We start from the raw sequence: 16,873 nt of genomic DNA, 5'->3' as shown, positions 1-16,873 counted from the left end.
CCTCCGACAGTGAAGTTGAAATAATGATATACAAGTAGCATTTACCAAAAACAATCCTTCAGCAACCCCACTAAACAGGTATTAGAACATAGTAAATGAGATAATGGTAACCCCACTAAACAGGTATTAGAACATAGTAAATGAGATAATGGTGACAAGGGTACATAACCGCATCACCCAAAGATCTGACCCGTTCCCTGGCAGCACAGTCTTCCATGTCGCAGGCCAGTTCTGAGTTTGGTGTGCAAAGACGACAGCACCTACACCTTACCTTTCAAAGGGGAACAAGAAAAGACACACTACAGAGGGACACAGAACAGTTCCCTATAATTCACTAAACTTTTAACTGACACTAAAATAAGGTTCACATCCGGCTCTAACTTCTCAGCAGGAGAGGAGCTAAAGAAGAAGTCTTTGGTCTACTACGGGAGTAGCAGAGTAAAGAGCCAGAGACTGACGCAAGACAAACAAAAGCAAAGGCACTTGAGAAGGAGAAACGACAGATTCTGCCCTGACTTAACTATTTGCTTTCTTTTTCTTCTATGTCTAAGAAACTTGAGCATAAATCCTTCATCCAAATACCTACATTTCTCTCATCTATTTTCAAGACCACACTCTACATCCCTGCAACTGGCACAAACAATGTGTCTAACTCAAAATTAAACATATTGCTAACACAGTAATCATCTACAGAGCCTGACAATTTTGCTATGCTTTCCATGGAAGACATCCTAAAGAACAAAGGCAAAATTACAATAAGTGAAAAAAGCTATTATCCAAACCAGTTTAATACCAACAACCACCCATAATTGCAGCATGAAGAATTCTGACAGGAGATAAAACATTCAAAACACACCTGATGGGAAACATGAATTAGACAGTCATCTGGCTCAACCAAGTGGTTTTTTTATTTGAATGCCAACTAGCCTGCCAGAGAAAAGATATAGCTACTTTAGCAGTACTCTAGTTAAGATTCGTCCTAAATAATTTTTATTCCTGGGGATCACAGTAATTTTCCAATTTTGATCTTTCCAATGGTCCTCTTGGCCTCTTCAGGGGTTACAGTCTCTATGAGCCCGTGTCCTACCAACATCCTCCAGTTGGTATTTATTCTCTACACAGAACCTTCAAAACACTGCCTGCCTTATTCAATTGCCAGTATATTCCTTTCTCTTCAACTTCGACTTCTACATTTTCATATCTCTTTAACCACTTTGTTATGCCAAATATTCTCATTTTCCCTCCACATTGCTCAGATTCAGATTCCATTCCTCCTGAATAATTTCCTTTGCCTCCCTTTCTCCCTCTATACAATTCTATCCTCTTTCCCACCTGTCCTCTAACTGCTTATAATACATCTTGATTCTGTCAGTACCTCTAATACATATCCACTGCTTAGTGTACCACTTCATGTCTTCATTTCAACCTCTGTAATGACCCGTGTGGGCCGTTATGCAGGTTCTTTAACATACTCAGGACGGGGCTGTCATGACTGATGGCAGATGCAACAAACAAAGGAGGGGAAAACAACAAAAACAATAAAATGAGCTTAAAATTAATTTATTTACAAAATTTACAAGTGAGTCAGGTCTGGTAAAAAGATAAAAACCACAAATACAAAAAAAAGCCAAAAGGCAGCACTAAACAAAATCAAGTTAAATAAGCAATTAACTTTATAAACAAAAAGTAGCTTAAAAGAAAAAAGGCAAAAATAAACAACAGCAGGCAGAAAAAAAAATATCAAACATACGTCCTCCATCGGGGCACCAAGACAGCCCTCAGCTGTGCACCAGGGACAAAAACCCACCAACCAGAAAACCCCGATGGAGACGTCAGGACAGCCTCACGCTGTCATCAAAGATGAGCAGCTCGTGGTCACACGACTACTCATGGTCACACTCCACCTCACGTCGGCTCCACTTCGTAGGGCGTGCTCCAATTTGTTGCTCAAAAACTCGACCAACGCCGACTCCAAAAACTGCCTGCTGCTGCTGCCACTGCCGCTACTCTCGCTGCCCTACCAGACCCGACTGAAGACAGAAAAACGGCAGCTCACCATGAAAACATCAAAACAAAAAAAACTTGAAGGTAAGGAGGCAGCAATCCACAAAAGGGAATGAGCGGGGAACCAGCAGTTCCCGCAAAACCATCACTTAACGTGACAACCTCACCGATTATATACAATCCTAACCTCTTTCCCACCTGTCCTCTAACTGCTTATAATACATCCTGATTCTGTCAGTACCTCTAATACATATCCACTGCTTAGTGTACCACTTCATGTCTTCATTTCAACCTCATTGATTATATCTTATTTTCATTACAAATATCCTACACAAACCAAAGCTGGCATCTAAACTTAATGGAATAAATTTACTGGATTCATTCACATCTTGTATAATTTCATACTTAATGAAACGTATTTGTGCATACACTAGATTTATTGGAAACTGAAACATATCTGGCTGATGCTTTCCTGTCTAAATCTTATAAGTGAGTTCTTCGTTCCTAAGCTAAGGTAAATTTACAAAAATTGACTGAACATTATTTAATACAGTTTATTATTCTTATCAATGGGCAATTTTTACTTTATTGTACCTTCTTTTTTTGGACTGTGGATATGTGCATGTCTACATGTACACTGATGCTTCACATTACACAACACTACACACTTGCTACCACAGCCCCCGGTATCTCCATAACATTTACTTGCTGCAGTGCTGTACTTGATACTCTATATATTTCTCAGTCTGTGAATACAGTATATGTTTCCCTAGACATACAAATAAGCATTGCATTATGAAACACTACAAACTTGCTACACTCTCTCTCTCTTTCTGACATTCTTATTGAGAATCGTTTCATGAGGTGCTGTACTTATTACACCACATATTTTATAGTCTGTGCGCAATCACAGAAATTGCATTATGAAAACCAGTACACTTACTGTGCTATCACAAATCTATTCTATAAGGAATTTTGGTTGATTTCTTGTTCTTACACTTAACTTTATCTTTATCTTCTTTTCCTTACACTCGAACTGTATTACCCATGCCTCACCTTAACTTTCATGTTGTATGCCCTTATAATACTATCAATCCGCAACTCAGGACCTTTACTTTTGCACAGAAAGGTGTTTCTAAGCCCCTAAAACAATGAGTTCAGCATCTCTAATCCTTGGCTCTGATAGAATTCCAGTACTAATTCTCCCTCTTGGCTTCTCCCTCACTTCAAACACATAATGATCAGATTCACCTTCATCTACTCCTTTTCCCCCATTCACAGACATCAACTTGTTTTCCACTTACTCTGTATTCAACAACCAATCTTTATAAGTTTTCATCCCACCTTGTTCTATTACGAGTCCAGTAAAAATCTAAATTACTGCAGAAAATGTATGGCCATGAGCAGCAACTGGAAAAAATATTACTGTACTACTATAGTTATTAGGTAATTGAGGGCTTCATTCTCTTTTTTAGGAACAAGATAATTAAAAAGTAATATAATATATTTCTTTTGTCTTAAGGACTTTTTTTTAAGATTGGCAAGAAATGATCCATAACTTTTTTTATGGGGGCTGAAATTACAGAAAGGATTAAGTATCTCACCTATAGGATTCAGAATTTCTTACAGTAACAAACACACATTTTAAACAAGATTAAAAAATAAACAGTATGCTTCTTAACTTAAAGGCCAGAAAAGTCAAAAACAAAAATTACAGTAACATCTCCCATGTCCTGAACAGTATAGCACTGTAATGTCAAAACAAAAATATCCTACACACAAACTAGTTTACCAATAAATTTTACATCTGAACACTTTAGAATCTGCACAAATGAGACAACAAAAGATACTACTGCATATAAAAAAAGCAGGATGTACAGTATTAAAAAACTTACTCCTAAAGGCTTTAACATATCTCTTTCAAGTTCATTCAACTTTGAAAACATTCTTAACATTTGCATCCCATCTAAAATTATAGTCTTTGCAGTAATGCCTATTGAAAAAAAATTTATATCTGTACTATTTATTTGTAATCAATAATTATGAAAATGTCTTGAGAGGGATTTTTACCTTACAAAATTTTAATCTCCCTTCTACTAAATATTAATCAGTAGACTTTTCCTCATAAGTGCTATATTCAAATTGCAACCATTTAATCTACTACTGGTCTATCTAGGAATCTGAGACAAAAACTATATAACCATTTATATAATTTCCACTTGTAATTTTCATATCTGGGGAAATAATTTGAGAAAATAATCTTATAAGAGATCACATAAGCATCTCAAGCCTTTCTATTAAAGCAATGATATAAACGAATGATGCGCTGTATTCTCTTCATCAGTTCAAACAGATAAATTCCTTAATTCAAAACACTTAAAAAATCATCCATCACTGATTTATCTACATTAAATAATCCAAAACCAAACTTCCCTACATGACAATAATATTACAATATATACAGTACATGAAACACAGCACAGTCACCCCCCTACTTACGAACATTCAGAGATGCAAACAGAGAGGGTCACAAGTTAAAATTGTCTGGAGAGCTCACCCTTTACACCCGTTACTTCAAATTTTCCTCTGCACTTCTATTCTGCTAGTAAGAATTTTTGCAAAGAACAGAAGAACACGAGGAAGAAGTTGTTCCTTTAACCCCTTCCCTGATTATCCCGAGTTTTCTCATGATTAATTACTGTACCATGTACTCTCCTTACAATCACGAGAAAACTCGCTCATACTTGTAAATATTCCTATTTATTTCTATTTCCCAATTAACTCTTTCTTTGATGAACTATTTTCTATATTTCCTCTCCTCATAAGAGAAGTTTAGTACAGTATGTTATTTTTGTCAACAGAAAGTGGTGTGCATTGTTTACTTTGTGAACTTCCAATGTCAAAGCATGAAAAAAAAATAATAAATTTTGAATGTTGCATGAATCAAAATTTCATTGTGTTCTTTTTACCTTTCTAATATCTAAATTAATTCTTTATAAACACTGCATGATTTAAAAATACAGTAAAAACAGTATACCAGTAATCTATAACTACCAAGTTTACTCGGGAATGTAAACATTAACAAAAATTATGCGCTACATATTAAAAACCAACTTAAGAACAATTCACTATATGAACCGCTGTACGGAACGTAACTCGTCTGTAAGTCAGGTAGTGACTATATCAGTACATGTACAGTATATCCAAAGAGAGCAATGAAGAAAATCAAGTACTCACCAACTTAATGGCAACATGTTCATTGTTGTACAAATTTTTCCCTGAAAAGAAAATAAAATGTACATTAATGCAAAGAACTAAGAAAATGTAAATATCTTGCCTGGCATTTAAATATCCTCTTCTAGTTTGTCTTGCACTAACACAGTAAACCTAAATAACCATCTCATTACAAAAAAATAAATAAATAAATGAAAAAAAAATAAAAAGCCCAAAGAGCTAAACCACCACCAATACTGTCAAAACATCTATGCTAAGTTCTCAAGTAAAATATCTTTGGGAAGTCTTAACATATTTCCAGACAACCATTACTATCCAAGAAACATTCTGAAAATTATATACCCCTCCACAAACTGGTCATAACACAGTCAAATAAATACATTTACAACATATTACTGTAATGTACTGAAGTACTGAGGCAATATTTGTTCTTAATAAAAAAAAAAGAGAAAAAGTTGATACCCAAGAAAGGGAGATATAACACAAGCAACCCATACAAAATAATCTGAATCATTTACTGTAGGTTCTTACTACAGTGTAACTTGCCTATTCTTTTATTCTAAAAACCTGCATACTGGGAATCACTTTTAAAGTAAGTTTTCCTGTTTTGTCTCTAAAGGCAAGGTCTCCTGTTTGATTCTCTAATTCAAAGTTCTACAGCAGTTTTGCTAGATGTTCAGTAGTTTATGTACTAAAACAATTAATGCCTATCCAAATTATCCTGAATGAAACTAGTGTAATAATGATACAAGTAATAAAATACAAAAAAGGAAAAGAATGGGGTACAGTATTACAGTACTCAATTTCAGAAATTGGGCCAAACCAACCACATTCATCGCTAATCATCTCTCAATGTATTCACTGATATTCATCAAACCCCCTAGTCATTACATTAGCTGCATATTTCAATTCATGTATGTAGACTAAACAGATACCCATAGTAATATAAAGAAAATTCAAAGGAGATGAGCACAGAAAATGTGACATCTGTTATACACAAAGGAAAACAGTAAGCTCTACAGTTTAACCTGAGACTAAGACTGCCAGAGCAAGATGCTGTAATGAAAAAAATATTAGTTCAACAACACTAAGTTGGGCATTGTGCCAACAAATTTAACAAGAGGAACAACCTTCAATGTAGGGCAAGTTGTCTACTTGATAAGTACCATACAAAAAAGGAAGGTGTGTTGATTATGAGATAGACTTTAACAGTGAACAAGATATGTAATTACCTGACTATTTCAAAAGTTGAAAAAAAAAGAGAATGATAAATCTGAGGGAAAATAACTCACAGACACCTTCTCCTGTGTGGACCTAGATACTAATTACAGTTACTGACACAATGATAAATCTGAACTGAGATTTAGTACAAAGTTAAAAACTGAGTCCGAATTATGCCCCGAAGTATATCCAGGTGTGTGTCTAACTTATGCTTGAATATGTGCAAAGACTGATTCATGATAGTTGAGATACAGTCAAGTACAGTACACAGATCTACTAGTTAGAGGTCCTAAGTGCAAATGATGTATAAGCAATGGGAACATGATATTGGAACGTAAGATTTTTTTTGCCTTTTACATTAAGGTATTCCCCAGCAAAGTACATAAAATTGGAAAAACATAAAGATGAATTCTGAACAGCTGCCTGGATTTACTCAGGTACTGTACTGAACAGCTGCCTGGATTTACTCAGGTACTGTACTGAACAGCTGCCTGGATTTACTCAGGTACTGTACAACATAAAAAATATGATGAGACAAAGAGACAAAGAGACAAAGAACATTAATCTGGATTTGTGCTTCTTTTACCTCTTTTAGATAAGAGTGCTTTGTGGTGGTAGGTTTCTGTTCCCTAATAGTAGCAGTTATGACTTGGACCATCAACAGATGGTCTTGTTTGTCACTTTTTCATGAGTTGTAATTCAACAGAGATCTTTCACATTCACAACTGATCCCTGATGCCCTTTATCTGCCAAGAGCAACAAGATTCGCTGAACAGCAGCACCAATATGCAATAAATGTGCCTCACTGTCGAACCTCTCAGTTCCAGAGGTCCTTTATTCCCCACACCGTTGGACTGTGGAACAGCCTCCCAGTGGGTGTTGTGCAGTTGAAACTTTAGAAGTTTAAGCGAAAATGCAATGCATTACTACCCTAACACTATTCTTCTTGTATTTTAATACATTTTTATCTATTTACCTATTTATTTTTTTTCTTGTTTAATAAGTGCGATCTCTTCTTTCTGTACTTCCCTTTACTTCTTCTTACTTCTTTCTAATGAACACGATATTCTTTGGAAGATTGAATTTCAAGTCAATGGCCCCTGTGGGCTTGTTCCATATGAATCGGTTTCATATACTAAATACAGTAATAATAATAACAAATTCTGAAAATATTTAGTTTCTCTCTTAACCCTCCTTCGAGCATCTTGTACAGAATGGGATCAAGAATATACAGACCTGGGCTTACATTAACCCTTTAACGCGGACTGGACGTATTTTACGTCGACAAAAGTTGTCTGTCGGGTGCCAAGTGGACGTAAAATACGTCGACAAAAGTTGTCTGTCGGGTGCCAAGTGGACGTAAAATACGTCGACTACAAAATTTTTTTTTTTAAATATTCGCGGAAAAATACTTATAGGCCTCGTTTGCAAAAAATTTTAAATCATGCGCCTTGAGGGATGCTGGTAGTTCACGGATCACGCTGTTGTTTTGTTTACAAGCATGACCCAGCTGCACATGCGCGAATTTCTTTCTTATCCCAAAAGAAAGCACCAGCTAACTCTGCTGAAAATCTCAGAAATTCTTTAGTCACTTTGTCGTAATTTTTGCACCGTTTTCTATTAGCCTTTACATAAAGTTTTATATATGAAAATGTGTGCAATTTCATGTAAAATACAACAAAAAATAACTCATGGTTGTAGCTTTTATTAGTTTTGGAATAACTCACGGTAAGTGCCAAAATTTCAACCTTCGATCAACTTTAACTCGACCGAAATGGTCGAAAAATGCAATTGTAAGCTAAAACTCTTACATTCTAGTAATATTCAATCATTTACCTTCATTTTGCAACAAACGAAAAGTCTCTAGCACAATATTTCGATTTATGGTGAAAAAAAAAAAAAAAAAAAAAAAAAAAAAAAAAAAACAACAACAACTTTCCTTATCTCCGCGCTAACTCTGCTGAAAATCTCAGATATTCTTTAGTCACTTTGTCGTAATTTTTGCACTGTTTTCTGTTAGCCGTTACATAAAGTTTTATATATGAAAATATGCGCAATTTCATGTAGAATACAACAAAAAATAACTCATGGTTGTAGCTTTTATCAATTTTGACATTTTCATATAAATCACGATAAGTGCCAAATTTTCAACCTTCAGTCAACTTTGACTTGACCGAAATGGTTGAAAAATCTAATTGTAAGCTAAAACTCTTACATTCTAGTAATATTCAATCATTTACCTTCGTTTTGCAACAAACGAGAAGTCTCTAGCACAATATTTCGATTTATGGTGAATTTTTGGAAAAAACTTTCCTTTCGTCCGCGCTAACTCTGCTGAAAATCTTGTAAGAGCCTGACGCCGTCTCTTCCAAACACGTGTGTGTTCATCGTCCATCGGAGTGGACAAGACAACAAGAGCATCTCGTTTTCTTTCTCTAAAGGAACGCGATTTCAACCATACAATATTTCCGTCTGTTTCTCCCTAACCATTGTTGTCTTGATGTATGTACAATCACCACTACTTGCATTGCCATATAAGCATTATAATCATGTACTCATAATGTTCAAACGAATCTTCTGTATCAAACTGTGTGTATGTTTCTGTTTGTGAAGACGCCAAACATCTCGCCACTCCGATGGACGACGAACAAATGAACACACACGTTTGGAAGAGACGGCGTCAGGCTCTTACAATCTCAGAAATTCTTTAGTCACTTTGTCGTAATTTTTGCAGTTTTATATTAGCCGTTACATAAAGTTTTTTATGAAAATGTGCGCAATTTCATGTAGAATACAACAACAAATAACTCAATAGTTGTAGCTTTTATCAATTTTGACATATTTTCATATAAATAACGATGTGCCAAATTTTCAACCTTTTTCCTTACTTCCGTGCGCTAACTCTGCTGAAAATCTCAGAATTTCTTTAGTCACTTTGTCGTAATTTTTACACCGTTTTATATTAGCCGTTACATAAAGTTTTATATATGAAAATGTGCACAATTTCATGTAGAATACAACCAAAGATAACTTATGGTTGTAGCTTTTATTAGTTTTGAAATATTTTCATATAAATCACGATAAGTGCAGAAATTTCAACCTTTGGTCAACTTTGACTCGACCGAAATGGTCGAAAAATGCAACTGTAAGCTAAAACTCTTGCATTCTAGTAATATTCAATCATTTACCTTCATTTTGCAACAAATGGGAAGTTTCTAGCACAATATTTCAATTTATGGTGAATTTTTTTTAAAAACGTTTTTTTATGTCCGCGCGTTACGAATTCATGCATCATTTTGTGATAATATTTTCTCTGTGTTGCTTTGATCGCTTCACAATTTGTTATATACCAAAATCATCGCAATTTAGTGTACAATACAGCGAGAAAAAAATTACTCATTAGCTTTAACCGTTTTGCTCACAGCGTGATTGGTATACAATTATACATGAAATTATTTTTTTGCGCTGTCATATATTCTAATATTTATATATGATATTTTTTTTTATTTCTGATGGTTGCATACAAAACTTCAGGCAATGAGAAAAAAGGAGCCAAAAATGAACTCTTAATCTTAAAAACTAAGCGTGCTCTGATTTTTAAAAAAAAACTTTCTTTCCGTTTCGGTGCTAACTCTCAAACCCTGTCGACATACGGCAGACACTTTTGTAAATAGAGGCTCGGCGTTTAAGGGTTAATAACTTCCATTAAAGTTGTATAAATACAGAATTGAGGATATTTCTGGACATAATTTTTTACTTCTTTTAATTATGCTACTATGGGAATAACCAATCCTTAAGGGGGGTTTCCGGCTGGGTAGGGGGTGAAAATCGGCCAAAATCACTTTTTTCCATTATTGACACCAAGGCACTGTATGATGACTCCTCTGTCAAAGTACAAAGTTTTATAACGATATCTATCATAGTTTTATAGCTACAGAGCTCTTTTCATCAGTAATTTTATTACAAATTTACATCAAAATTATGTAATCATCAAGTAATCATTAGTTTTGCATAGGTATTTATATTATCAGTGATGTATATGTATGATACGTTTTCCCGGCACTGTTTAGGAGGGGTGATTACGTGACAAATATCTCGTGACTTCTCCCTCCTTGTGTATAGTGTGTTTATTCCTGTTTTAGTGGGTATAATCGTTTTGTTTATAAGGTTTTCTATCTAATGATAACATAAATACATATAAAAGTGACTAGAAATGAAAATACTTTATATGAAGTGTGGATTTCCTCGTATATAGTAGTGACGTCATAGGGAACTGTGTTGACAACCAAATCAGCTGATTGTCATGATTCAGCTCTTTTGCTCACTTTCTGTTGTTGTTGTTTTCCATTTAAATTTATTGTTGTTGGGAACTTGTTTATATATTTACACATAATGTACATATGCACACACACACTTTCCTTGTAAGATATAATTATATATATGTAAACATATGTAAACAAAGAGCAGTCTGGGTAGCTGTGACATGTAAAATGGGAAATTCCCAGCCTGGGTGGGTTGCGGGGGACCAGGAGCCTATCCAAGAATTAATCTACTTTTCAAATTGATTATCAATAAAGGTATGTAACAAAGAATTCAAAATAACTTTCAATTATAGTTGTAAATGCATTTCTAATTTTCAAACACAATTTACTCAAAACTAAGTGTAGGTGACTAGACCCCATCCACTTTTGGGATAAAGGGAGGAACGACGTGGCAGAGAGCTCAATCGTTTTTGCCCTGATGTCCATGTGAGGGGAGAGAGGGAGGGAGGGATCTGATTCAGTAATTACTTGGTAAATATATATAAAACTTTATTTTATTATAAAAATGTCATTTTTATATATGTAACTTAACAAATAATTACATGGCTGAATCCACATTGACAGGAGGCGGGATACATGGACATGTTCTACCTCAAAACATTAAGAAAGTAATGACTTTGACAGCAGAGAAGTTGCCAGCACTGGTACACTGCTTGTCTTTCATTACCTGGGAAGAGAGCCACTGCAGGTGGGTACTGCCTCTGGTCGTTGCTAATCTTAACCTGTAGTGGCGTGGTGGTATTGCCATGGGTCGCCTCCTACTTTAGTGGGGAACTTTGCAGCGCAGGAAGTACTCCGAGCACTAGCAAAGTTAAAAGGTGCCCTTGCCCTGGGCATAGACCAGAATAAAAACATACAATGCTGTCACCTATACTGCAATAAAAAAGACCACACCCAATCACTTAAAAAAACTGGTGGGTACTCCAGGTACTATGTAGCCTCAGTCTCACCTTACTCAATACACCCTGCATCAAGGCGAGGAGATAAGAGGAGGGACAGAGAGCCCCCTAAGCTTTCTCTACCAACACCATGCCAGCCATGGATAAAGGTCCTAACGTACTACAATTTTCGAAAACCAATTCACTTATTTGAGGTAATACGACGCGAAGACCGACTTGCACTTCCAATACGTTGCTTGTATGGGGGAGGAGATGAACATGTGCTGGAGGGCAAGAAAAGTAGCAACCGCTCAAACCTCACGTGCTCTACCCTTAATTAAAGGTCATGCATCTGAGAGTGCGCCTCTGAAATTAAGTCTCCTAAAACATAGGAGATTACATTTTTAGACTTCAGACAGGAGGGGTTCCGAACGGAGCACCACAAAAGACTAGCAAGGCCTCTCATCTTCTCAGTCCTCTATTCATCTTCTCAGTCCTCTAAAGATAGTATCTCAGGGCTCTTACCAGGCAGAGAAGTCTCCTCTTCCTCCGGACCCAGGATGTCAACTAGACTTTTAATGGAGAGGGAATGAGGCCAGGGCTTGGAAGGTCTTCGTTCTTAGTAAGGAACCCGAGAGAGAAGGAGCATACGACATCTCCCTGGGTAAAACCTACTCTCGTCAATGGCTTGGCGCTCGCTGACTCTTTTAGAGTTGGCTAATGCAACTAGGAGCAGCTTCTTTCTAGTTAGGTCTCATAAGAGACTGAACGGAGGAGTTCAAAGGCAGGATCACTGAGGTGCTGGTTGGGGGACAGGTCCAACCCTCTGTGCTTAAAAACAGAGCCTAACATGGATCTTTACCCCTTAATAGTAGAGGATGATAATTTCTTGCGTGACCTCAAGAAGAGTAGGAAGTCAGCGATCTGACTTACAGTTGTCTCAGAAGAAGACGTTATTTTGACGGCACCATCTCCGGATGACTGTCCATTTAGACTGGTAGAGGTTGCTAGAAGACTGGTGTCTGCATCTAGCGATAGCCTCTGCAGTCGCTCTTGAAAACCCTTCGCTCTGACAAGGCTCTGGACAATCTGAAGCCTGTCACGGCCAGAGTGGACAACACTTGGTAGAATCTGTGGAAATGGGGTTGTTTGAGAACAGAATTTTTGAGGGAGCAGTCTTGTAAAGTCCACCAGAAGACGTAGCAGATCTGGGAACAATTCCTTCGTCAGCCAGAAACAAGCCACTTGAGTAATCAAGATGTCTTGATGAGAGGAGAACTTGTTTAACACCTCTCTGACCATCGAAGCATGTAGACGTCTAGTCAAGACCAGTCCTGGAGCATGGTATCTGTCATCCATGCCAGAGGGTCTGGGGCTGGAGAGCAGAAGAAGGGAAGACAATGATTCCTGGACATTGCAAACAGGTCGATCGATAGGTTGACCCAAAGTTTCCACAGATTGCTGCAGACCAGGGGGTCCAGGGTCCATTCCGTGGGAAGGACCTGGTTGCAGCGACTCACCTTGTCTGCTAAGATGTTTAGTTTCCCTTGAATGTAGTGGGTGACGAGGGTGATCTGGTTTCGTTCTGCCCAGAGTAGGAGTTCTCTGGAGGCTTTGAAGAGGGAGAACGAGTGAGTGTCTTCCTGCTTGCATATGTAGGTTAGAGCAGTGGTGTTATTGGAATAAATGATCACCGTCTGGCCGAAGATCTTGGGAGAAAATGACTGGAGGCCCAGATGAATAACCTTCATCTCCTTGATATTTATTTGGAGACATCTCTGATCTGTGGACCATATCCCGAAGACTTCTTGGTCTCCTAGAAGGGCTCCCAACCTAAGTCCGATGCATCTACATACAAGTCTAGGTTGGGGTTCAGCAGTGGAAGAGATTTTCCTTGAAGTAGTCTTTTTTTTCACCAGCCACCATCGCAAGTCTGCCTTGTTCTCCTGTGTGATGGGAAAAATGTAGAGTCCAGTTGGGTCTTCCTGTCCCAGCTGGCCTTGAGAAATTACTGAAGATCTCATGTGCAGTCTGCCTAATGTCATGAACTGCTCGATGGAGGCCAAGGTGCCCATGAGACTCATCCACTGGTTGCCCAAGCAGACCGGGGGAGAGAGAAACTGGTGGACTGTGCAGAGGCAAGTCAATCCTCTTGGGGGATGGAAAAACCTGAGAAGTCCGAGGATTCAATACATGCCCAAATAAACTCTCCTGTGTGGGAGACAGTTGTGACTTCTGCTTGTTGATGAGAATGCCCAACTTTTGAGCCAGGCGAAGAGTTGTCTTTAAGCCCTCTGTGCACCTTTCCTTCGACTGGGAACGGAGAAGCCAGTCGTCCAAATAAAGAGAGATGTTTATCCTGAGGAGGTGGAACCCCTTGCCAAGAGGAGTGAGAACGAGTGAAAACCTGAGGAGCTGTCGAGAGGCCAAAGCTCAAGCCCCGGAACTGAAAACCCCTATTCTGAAAGAGGAAACGGAGGTATTTCCTGGAGTCCAGATGTATGGGGACATGGAAGTATGCGTCCTGTATGTGTAGGGAGATCATGCAGTCGCCCCGATGAATGGAAGACATAACGGACTTTTTAGTCTCCATGTGGAACTTTGTCTTCAAAACAAAGAGATTCAGAGCACTGACTTCGAGGAAGGGCCTCTATCCCCCCGATGACTTGGGAACTATGAAGAGCCAGTTGTAGAACCCCTCTGACTCATGGCACCCAACTTCTTCCACAGCTCTCTTGGGAAAGTGGGAATCGACTACCTGTGAAAGGGCTGAAAATCTCTGGGAGCCTTCCGAGTAAGCCGTCAAGGCGATGGGAGATTTGACTAGAGGAAGTCTTTTCTTGAAGGGAATGGAGTATCCCTCCTTCAGAACTTACTGTCCATGGCTCCGCACCTCTGCGACTCCACTCCTCCCAAAAGTGGAGAAGTCTGGCTCCTACTGGAGCACGAAGGACTGGGCTCTCATTTCTTGATGGAGGTTTTGAACACAATTTCTTGCTTGACCTGGAAACACATAGGCTGGTCCAGGGTCTCCATTGGAGTCTCTGCCTGTCTCCATGAAAAGGCTGAAGTTGGAGGGGCAACTCAGACTTGAAAGGGAAAGAAGGCTCCCTTGAACGCTTAGCAGACTGTGCCAGCATGTCTAGCTTAGACTTCTTTTGGAGGTCTGCCGAGATCCCCAGCACCATAGAATGTGGGAAGATATATTGCTGGTTGAAAGGGGCGAAAGTAGAGCAGGCCGCCTTCCTCTTTTTCTCCCTTTAAAGCTTAAGCAAATAAGATTTAAAAGCTTTCCACTTCTCCTCATCCCAGTCTTGACATGCAATGCAGGTATTCTCAATATCACAACCCTGTCCCCAACATTTGACACATTTAGGATGAGAGTCGACTGACGACTTAACTAACCTAGTTTTACATCCCTCACTACAAAAGCGAGCACTGGAAGAACTAGTATCTGACATTCTGCTAAGTAAAAGTTAACTAAGTAACTAACGAAGCAAAGAATCATAAACTAAGCAAATACAATCACTAGCGAAGCCAAACACCAAGAAAGTTACGACAAATTCTGAATACATCACCAAAAAATGATGATGGAAGGCTGCATGAATGAACGATATTGGTCGAACGCTGGCAGAAAAACGATTGAGCTCTCTGCCACGTCGTTCCTCTCTTTACCCCGAAAGTGGGTGGGGTCCAGTCACCTACACTAGGCAGTTGAATAGTTACTGCAAATTTTGAATTTTTAGGCTGCTGTGGTTGTTAACAACAGCTATGAAATTACTTGGTAAGTTACTTATATAAAATGAAGTTTTCCTGCGTGTTGCAAAGACCAGCTTTGGGAGGATCAAAATATAACAGAATCCCACATAAATACACTATCACCCTTCCTGTCCTCCCCTGTTAAAAGAGGGACAAAGGGAGTCACAATGAAGCAACTCATGGATACTACTGTAGGAGACAAGTTTCTCCACAGTTCATGAATGACCAAAAAGAGTTTGCCAAAGCCAAACTGGGTGTATATCTTAGGAGAGGAACTGCATTAGTATGTCCCCGAGTCTGCCAAGCCAAGTGTCTGCTGGATGGACCACTATCGCGACTACTGTGTTGGTCAACTTACCCAAGTACTTCACCAGCTGTCCTGGTAGATTGATTTCTTCCAGTTTATCACAATCCCCTAATTGCAAGAAAAGGCAAAAAGTCAATCCCAATCCTGGACCAAACACATCTTGGAGTATGTCAAGATCAACCAATCATCGTATATGACAAATTTTAAGTCAATTTGTATTTTTCATAATTAACAAATCTGCGCTCTTAACATAAGGACAAATTCTCTAAGAGTCTGCTGGAGTCCGGTTAAAAAACGCTACAAGGAATTTGGTGGCCTAAGGAGTTAGCCAGATGGTGGTAAGGAGGAGGGGTAGGTGACCTACCTCACCCCACCTCGGGTCAGTTTCCTCTAGCCCAGGTAAAATATGAGAGGTGGCTTGAGGTGGGCAATACTGTGTATCTTAGGCCACAGGTTTGTTTGTTATGAAAAATACAAATTAACGTAAAATTTGTCATCTGTTCATATACTTTACAGAACAGACCTTTGGTCTTGTCATAAGAAGACTCACTCTTGGAGGGAGGACAGAGAAAGCCTCAGAACCGACTGGAGGTTCAGATCACCTAGGTTCACTTCCTGGCCAAAGTAGGACATAGGAAGGAGTCATATGCCTCTGAACTGTAAAGTAAAAGGCTGGTCCAAAAATTACTTGGAACTTCACCCTGAGAACTTGTAATTTTTTACTGGTTAAATACTTACTTAACCATTAGGGCATAGGAAAAAAAATTGCAGAGGCACTACTTCCTGGAACTTGCACTACAAGTGGTAAAGACTTTCCAATCAATATTTACAAAATTAAAAAGCACCACAAAAACAATGGAGTCTGAACTGGCAAAATTACCTTCACTAGACAATTAGTACTATTATTAAACATTGCGCTAGCAAGGAAATTATTCAATTATATATATATATATATATATATATATATATATATATATATATATATATATATATATATATATATATATATATATATATTTCCCTCATTGTCTACACAGAATTCTACCTGTCCTTCATGATTGTTGCTGTTGTGAAGAGTCGTTTACCAATGTTGTTGATTAAACAGTAAGGATTTCCTCACTTATATAATGGTGAAGGAGATGAGGTAT

At 38.1% G+C, this 16,873-nt stretch overlaps 1 protein-coding gene across 9 annotated transcripts in view; it reads right to left on the bottom strand.

Moving 5' to 3' along the window:
• Positions 1-16,873, bottom strand: part of gish (casein kinase I gish) — a 231,730-nt gene that overhangs the window by 197,051 nt on the left and 17,806 nt on the right. For all 9 annotated transcript variants that reach the window (XM_067091732.1, XM_067091729.1, XM_067091735.1 and 6 more), the window contains exon 2: positions 5,242-5,282. In XM_067091732.1, coding sequence (XP_066947833.1) covers positions 5,242-5,282 — 41 coding nt within the window. The remainder of the gene's footprint in view (positions 1-5,241; positions 5,283-16,873) is intronic.

The sequence above is a fragment of the Macrobrachium rosenbergii genome, chromosome 48 (genome assembly GCF_040412425.1).
Source record: "Macrobrachium rosenbergii isolate ZJJX-2024 chromosome 48, ASM4041242v1, whole genome shotgun sequence".
Classification (NCBI taxonomy): Eukaryota; Metazoa; Arthropoda; class Malacostraca; order Decapoda; family Palaemonidae; genus Macrobrachium; species Macrobrachium rosenbergii.
Note: the sequence above shows the minus strand (reverse complement) of the source record. Positions and strands in the feature narration are given on the sequence as shown.